General features: G+C 37.2%; 1 protein-coding gene across 1 annotated transcript; it reads left to right on the top strand.

The window, feature by feature from the left end:
* Window positions 1-5,769: 5,769 nt before the first annotated feature.
* Window positions 5,770-7,148, top strand: LOC118348018. Its single transcript, XM_035688742.1, has 2 exons — window positions 5,770-6,784; window positions 7,114-7,148. Exons 1-2 carry the CDS (start codon window positions 5,770-5,772, stop codon window positions 7,146-7,148), a joined length of 1,050 nt encoding a protein of 349 aa, XP_035544635.1.
* The last annotated feature ends 1,314 nt before the right edge of the window (window positions 7,149-8,462 follow it).

Raw genomic sequence — 8,462 nt, 5'->3', positions numbered from 1 at the left:
AGTTTCTGTTTTGGACTAAGTTTAAAACCAAAAACTCCATGTGTTTTGTGATTTTTGGTGGCTTCTATTTGATGATTTGTAGCATGGCTGATCTTAGGATAATGTTATGAATATGTTAGAAGTAAGATTTGATTTTTTTGGAATTATTGGAGATGTTTTTATTAAGGTCAAAACTTGTAATTTAAGGGTTTACTTTTTGTTAAAAAGTTTGGGTCTTTTTACAAAAAGTTTGGTGTTGATGATTAGCTTTTCTTAATGGATATTTTAAGTGTATTTTTTTAAACTTAGGTTAGGAATTTGTTTGTTACAAAATTTTGGTTTAATCATGGGTTTTGATGATGGAAGAAATTGTAACCAAAATCAAGAGAAATGGCCTATGAATGTTTCGGCCATTGTGGGTTTTCCATTGTTGAGAATGGTTTTAAATTTTTCTGAGTTGATATTTGACTTTAGGACAAAATTTACATGAGGAATGTAAATATTGGTAAATTTTGGAATTAGGATGTGAAATCTTTAAGTTAGGAGTAAAATGATCATTTTTCCACATGTAGAGGGTAAAATGGTAATTTTACTCTAAGTTGTCCCTTTTCACTTTTCTAATTGTTAGTAATTAAATTTATAATTTTTAGAATACCCTCTTACAGTTCCTTGTGTTTCGCGTTTTATTCTCGTAGAACGCGAAGATCGAGGTAAGTTAGCTTTTAACGTACTATTAGTTTACTATATATATGTGATGGGTGAGGGAACTACAATTTATATTCGTATGTTGTTATATATGTCATGTCATGCCATGCCATCACATGCTTATTTATTACATGAAACATTCTGTCACGAAATATTTATCTGTTACATAATATATTCTGTCTCATGTCACTATCTGTTGCAAGTATGTCACATTACGTATGCTATCTGTTACATGCATGTCATGTCACGTAATATTTACTGTCACATATAATGCAATGTTACGAAATGTTGTTTGTTACATGTTATGCCATGTTACTAAATATTGTCTGTTACATGTATGCCATGTTATGAAATATTGTCTGTTACATTTTATGTAATGTCTGTCGTCTTACGTTCATGTCATGTTACAGGACTTCTGTCTTTTATGTCACGTTCATGTCACGCCACGTTATGAAATGTCATGTATGCCAGTTAAGTTATTCATGTCAATCACGACCCTAAGCGCTAGGATGGGGTAATATCCTAGTAAAACTCTTTTGTTCACAATGAAGTGTCTAAATAAGTGTGAAATTTCCTAGGTTGATGAAGTACAATCAACAAGTTATGAATGAGGCCTAACTAACTGGTCACCGGAACGTGCCAGGCACTAACGCCGATGGAGCCACACTTTATGTTACGTGTATCCATAGCAAGTGTGGCACAAACAATTCATGGGGGCACAAACTATGGAGCATGAAGTATGTGATCACAACAACTGTGGAGCATACACTACGTGAGACACAACAATTGTGACACGTAGGATACGTGGGGCCACAACAACTGTGGAGTACGTATTAATGCACTCACAGCTGATATAGACACCTGTGTTGTGATACGGTAAGCGGCAGGGACACACGGCTTAAGGGGACTCGTGCAGCACCCGTATGGTCACTTTATTAATTAAGTCTATTGAAAAAGATTCTAAGTTCATGTATTTCACGTTCAAGTCATGTTTCACGTTATGTTATGTTCAAGTTTACGTTCATGTCAAGTTTCGAGATGTCAATCATGGTAACCCCATGAGATAAGATTACTCAATCATGGTGACCCCATGAGACAAGAATATGTTTCAAGTTCATGTCTATATCATGTTATGTTCAAGTTCATGTTCATGTTATGTCATGTTCACATTCACGTTATATTTCAATTTCACATTATGTTTCAAGTTCACATTTATGGTATGTCATGCTCAGGTTCATGTTATGTTCAAGTTCATATTCAAATTATGTATGTTCACGTTCATGTTATGTTTCAAGTCCATGTTATGTTTCAAGTTCACGTTCATGCTATGTTGCTTGTCCATGTTATGTTTTAAGTTCACGTATATGCCATGTCACGTCAAGCTAAGTTTCAGTTTCAGTTTAAGTTATGTCATTTATGCCATGCTATATGATATGAACCCGTGGGAATGAATTCCCTTGAACCCACAATCAATTTGAAAACTTCCCAAGAAAGCCAAAATCAAGTCAACGAATGGAGAACCTAGACCCAATGAGAACTTGTTTCAAGAACCTAAATTATATTAAAATCTAGACCCGTTGAAGAACCTGTCTTGATTGTGGGTTCAAAGGATTCCCTTCCTGCGGGTTCATATCACTATAAGTCAAGTTATGCTATGCTTACTTATAACTTTGATTATGCATTCATGCTTTTACTGCCATGCATGCATCATTAACCTGTGTGGAAGTTTCCTGTTAACTTGCTGAGATTTGTAATCAAATCTCACAATGGTAGTTCCAACTACCATTCCCCCCGAATGGTAGACGATGTGTCAGGATCAGAGAAGGGAGCAGATACTGGCAGACTGGAGGAGGTTGATTAGACGCCGTAGGCACAATACAGAATTTGCAGCCTCCATAGTTAGGTCTTTGGGTAGTATTCCGGCATCGTTAGTTGAGTTACGTGAGTTAATCAACGAACTAGCCCAATAGTATATTTTGGCATTGTAGTTATGGAGCCAGGTCTCCATTGTTTTACGATTACAGTCTTCTATGACTCATGCTGTAATCGTGGGTGTTTTAAATATGCATGGTTTATGTTTTAACTATTTGAGATATTATAAGTTTGGTGCATAGTATTGCTAAAAAAAAAAAAAATTATCTGCTGCGAATATTGCATAATGCTAGATACATGTTAGGAACATTACATCTTATATGTCATGAACGAGAGCAGGTAACCTTGTATTGCATGTCCCGACGCTTCAGATGTCCGTTCGATCCCAAGCGAAATCTGGGGGCGTCACACTAAGTGTAACTAAAGCCTAATTACATACTAATTTCACTTAATCCAGAAATTATTACTTCATCACAATCCAAGTTAGAGCTTAATAACATATTAACTCAGTAGATTCATATCAAATAGAGTAATGCTAGATACAGTCCTAGGGTGTGCATGCTGTGCGTACTCCATTTGAAAAAAGTGGAGTTCACTATTAAAAAATAATTTTTTCATGTGGATTTCAGATTTACTCACATTCTCAAAAAGAGTATGCGAGACTTGAACACCCTAGGACTGCACATATGATTTCTCTATCATATATGACCAGATCTTAATCATAAAAAATAACCAACAGAATCACAACACTAAACATCACTATCTGAGACTTAGCATGATGTTCCTTGCTTCTCTTTTGCATATTAACACTTAGAACTTAGTAAATCACAATCTCTAATCATTAACATGCTAAATACGCATTTCTGGATGATATTACACAAAAATAAGCAAGTAATCCATGATAACTTAGAGATAGAACTTCAAATCATAACATAGGTCCAAAATCGAAACATGCATTTCATCATATCTTTAGCATATGACTATATCCTCTTGTAACATGTTGATTTTCTAGAATTTCTAAACCATAATCATCATAATCAAATTTTATCTACGTCTAGATACAATATTAAACAATGAAAATTCGAAATTTCAATTTTAATCCTAAACAAACAACAATAGATTCCATAGCTTGCACCAAAATCTTGCATCCATGAATAAATCACAAGTTCAACTAAAAACTCAACTTTCATGATTCAAATCCAAGCCTAATACACTGTAACTCATAGTTAGGCCTGTGCAAAAACACAAAAAATCCGACCCACCCGATAAAACCGATCCGATCAACCCGCATAAAATTGGATTAAAATTAGATGCGGGTTGGATGATGTCCAACCCGCTTTTAAGCGGATGAAACCGCAGCCCCCTCCTCTCTTCTTTCCATTCAGCACAAACCCCAGCCTCTCTCTCTCTCTCTCTCTCTCTCTCGCAAAAACCCTAGTGCCGCTCTCTCTCTCTCTCTCTATGCAGCAAAAAGACGCTACGGACGAAACCCCTTTCTGCGAACTGCAGTTTGCCTAATAAGAGATGAGAGTCTCGAAGCAGTTCAGCCCATCCAAGTCCTGTGCGAACCGCGGTGACCTCGGCTTCTAGGGCTGCTTCTCCTTCTTAACATACATCGTTGGTGGTGGCTGTTTCTTGTTCACGTCGATGCTGGTGGCAGTGGTATCGTTGTTGCCCTTGGCGATGGAAGGGAAGGAAGCTCTCACATTTTGGCCCTTGGCGATGGTTTTTCCTCTCTCTCTCTCTCTCTCTCTCTCTCTCTCTCTATTTGTTTCCCAAGATGCAGAGGATGCTACTCAAGTAGCTGTCCTTGTAGTTCATCTTATGCTTTGGCCCCGCATAACTGTGCCATGGCCGTGGGGTTTGCATTACTTGCTTTAACGTTTGGATCTGAATTAGTGGGCTTCATACGTTTTGTTTTTACGAGTAGAAGAAAGTACGGAGATGAAGATTTCCCCAAATCCAGAAACATCTCTTGATTCGTGGCTTTTTATATTTTGATGGTTTCGAACCCCATCAATTCATACTAGAATGTGTAGTCAAAATAACTGCACTTTTCATTTTTTGTTTTTTGGGATGTTGATCTGAGATTAATAATTTGATATTGTGATCAGATCATACAGATGATAGAAATAGTTTGTACATCGATGCGGAAGTGAAAGTGCATATTTTTTTTTCTTTTTTGGCCCTCTGTGGTGAACGTCGGGTCATACGGGTTTGACCCGATCTCTGTTTGTTCGGGTCGAGTCAGGTCGGTTTGGGACCTTAAATACCGTGCCATGGCCTCCATTACCACAAAATTCACTTGGCTGAGGCACTTATTTACTGATCTATGTATTCCTCATCCACAAGCTGCTGAATTGTTTTGTGACAACCAAGCTGCTTTACATATAGCAGCTAACCCAGTCTTTCATGAAAGGACAAAACACATTGAAGTGGATTGCCATTTAATCAGAGATAAAATCCTAGAAGCCAGTATTCAAACTGCTCATGTCTCAACAAATTCACAGCTTGCTGATATCTTCACTAAGTCCCTTCCATCTTATCTTCTTCATTCTCATCTCTCTAAGATGGGAATAGTAAACATCTATTCTCCATCTTGCGGGAGGATATTAGAGCATCATGATCAACATGGAATCAACAACCTTAAAGCTACAAGATCATAAAGCTACAGTTGGCTAATACTCGTTGCATCACAGATGGTTCTGATATGGGCATCATAGATGGTTCTGATATGAAGGCACAACCATCATCAAATGGACTTGCTGCTACTTGATGTCTTTTGTAATTCATTTACTAGAAAGTCATTGTCTTAGCTGAGTTGTATTGTACAATTATGTAAATTTAGAATCTGTTACATAGCTGTACAGAATTTGCAGTATTCGATTGTCCTTTAGTTTGTTAGGATTCCTTTGACCACTTTTAGTATAAAAGCAGCACTACCTTGTAATAACAGAACACGATATTTGAATGAAATAGCATGATTTCATCAGCTCTCTCTCTGCTCTTTCCTTCTTATTCTTTCCTTCTTTTCTTATTCTAACATGGTATCAAGAACCACAGAGTGAGATTTTTTTTCTTCCACAATGCCTTCAAACGATTTTTTTTTTTTCTGGATTTCACCAATCTTACTAACCTCTATCGACTTGATAATGGGGATAACCCTTCTTTTTCCTTGGTTCCTGATATTCTTACCACAGAGAACTATACCACATGGTCAAGAGCTATGTGCAGAGCTCTTCGTGCCAAAACAAGCTGGGTTTTATTAATGGCACTTTATCCAAACCCAAAAAGACCTCTGACCCTCTTCATGAAGCCTGGGAAAGATGTAATGATTTAGTTGTATCATGGCTTCACAACTCAATCAATCCAACTCTCAAATCCAGCATTGCTTTGGTGGATGATGCTAAGCAAATCTGGGAAGAGCTCAAAGATCGATTCATTCAACAAAATGGGCATCGAATCTTTCAGCTCAAGAAGTCCCTAACAAGTTTGCAACAAGAAAATGATTCAGTCAGTGTTTATTTTGGCAAACTTAAAACTCTATGGGATGAACTTCTTATATATGACCCAATGCCCGATTGTAAATGTGGCAAACTTTCTGTGTTACTTGATAGGTACCAGAGGGATTGTGTTATACAATTCCTCATGGGCTTAAATGATTCTTACAGTATCAGTCGTGACCAAATCATGCTACTGGATCCATTGCCTCCCATTAACAAAATTTTTTCCATGATCCAGCAGCAGGAGATGCAACATACCATGATTTCTGTCATCCCTTCACCAGATTCTATGGCTCTTGCTGTTAAACAACCATATACTATATATAAAACCTTTTCCAAACCAACTCAACAACTCAAGCGTGATAGACCATTTTGTACTCATTGTAAGATTCAGGGTCATTCTCTAGAAAACTGCTTCAAGGCAGGGAATGCACAAGCACCAGTTTGCACTCACTGTCACATAACTGGTCACATAGCAGACAAGTGCTACAAATTACATGGCTATCTAGCTGGTCACAAGTTATATGGTAAGATCAAGCCATCTAGATTCTCTTCTGTCAACATGACATCACTCGAGCCAGAGGATCCATCAGATACTAAATTCAACCTTACCAAGGATCAGTATCAGCAACTTTTATCTCTATTGCAGCCCAAGGAAGTCTCCATTGCAAATCATTCAATCAATAATGTCCAGACAGATTGTTCTCATTCCTCCACTATGAATGGTATCCCCTTTTGCTTCAATACCATCATTCAAACACATAAAATAGACACACACTCACCATGGATCATTGACACTGGTGCTACAGATCATATGATCTGCAACACCTCCCTTTTTTCATCAATAACATCATATGTTTCCTTTGTTGTTAAACTTTCAAATGGACAAACAACACCTGTTACTCATATTGGCACTGTCCATATCACTAACACATTAATTTTACACAATGTGTTATGTGTGCCTTCATTTCATTTCAATTTAATCTCAGCAAAACAGCTAACTAGTTCACTTTCTTGCTGTTTTATTTTCCTTTCACAAATTTGCTTTATCCAGGACCTTTTGTCATGGACCACGATTGGCATGGGTGAGATGAAGAATGGTCTATACCATTTACTTGCAGAACCAGTCTCTTCAACAGCTTTATTTAACCATTTTTCAATTTCTTTACATAAAAACATTTCTGTTTCAGTAATTTTTAAAGGTATTGATGTCATTTCAGATCTTTGGCATTGTAGAATGGGTCATACACCCATCTCAAAATTAAATGTAATCACAGATCCATCTATTAAGAATCACATTTTCACCATTTCTGATTCAAATCCTTGTCATGTCTGTCCAATTGCAAAGCATAAAAGGCTCCCATTTCCAGACAGCACTCATAAAAGCAAAAACATTTTTGAAATTATTCATTGTGATATATGGGGACCCAATTCAATTGAAGCCTATGATGGTAGCTAATATTTTCTGACTATTGTAGATGATTTTTCTAGGAGCACTTGGATCTATTTGCTCAAAGCCAAATCTAATACAAGATCTTGTATTGAATCTTTCTGCAATTTGGTAGAAACTCAATTTCACACCCAAGTACAAATTCTTAGAAGTGACAATGGTCTTGAATTCCAAATGAGAGATTTTTTCAATAAAAAAGGCATTATTCACCATAGAACTTGTGTGGAAACCCCACAACAAAATGGGGTAGCTGAAAGAAAGCACCAACATCTCTTAAATATGGCTAGAGCCCTTAAAATTCAATCCAACCTTCCTCACCTTTATTGGAATGACTGCATCCTCACTGCAGCTTATATTGTCAATCGGATTCCCACCCCTCTATTTTCCAATAAAACACCTTTTGAGCTTCTTTTTCAAACTCCCCCCACATATTCTCACATGAAAGTTTTTGGATGTTTATGCTTTGCCTCTACTTTATCTCAAAACAGAAAGAAATTGGATCCCCGAGGTAAGCATTGTGTTTTCCTTGGTTATCCATTTGGGGTAAAGGGTTACAAGTTACTTGATCTCAATACCAAAGCAGTTTTCTTCTCTAGGGATGTTACATTTCATGAAACTGTTTTCCCCTTCCATCAGCAATCTCATCTTTCACAACTCCCACAATCATCCCTCCCTCATCCTTTTTCCTCTCCTCATTTTTTAAATTCTCCACCCTCCACTACAACTACCCTGCCCATACCTCCAGAAAATCAAATTCCACCACCCATTTCTCCTGCTCCAATTGTCCCTTCCTTCATTCTTCCTCTTGAAATAAATGAAGAACCTGTCTCACAATCTGTTTTTCCACAAAATACAGAACCTGCATTCAAATCCTCCCTTAGGAAAACCACTAGAACAAGGAAAGCCCCTCAATATCTCAGAGACTTTCATTGTCAGCAAGCTACTTCAATCTC

The sequence above is a fragment of the Juglans regia genome, chromosome 3 (assembly GCF_001411555.2).
Source record: "Juglans regia cultivar Chandler chromosome 3, Walnut 2.0, whole genome shotgun sequence".
In the NCBI taxonomy this organism is placed as follows: domain Eukaryota; kingdom Viridiplantae; phylum Streptophyta; class Magnoliopsida; order Fagales; family Juglandaceae; genus Juglans; species Juglans regia.
Note: the sequence above shows the minus strand (reverse complement) of the source record. Positions and strands in the feature narration are given on the sequence as shown.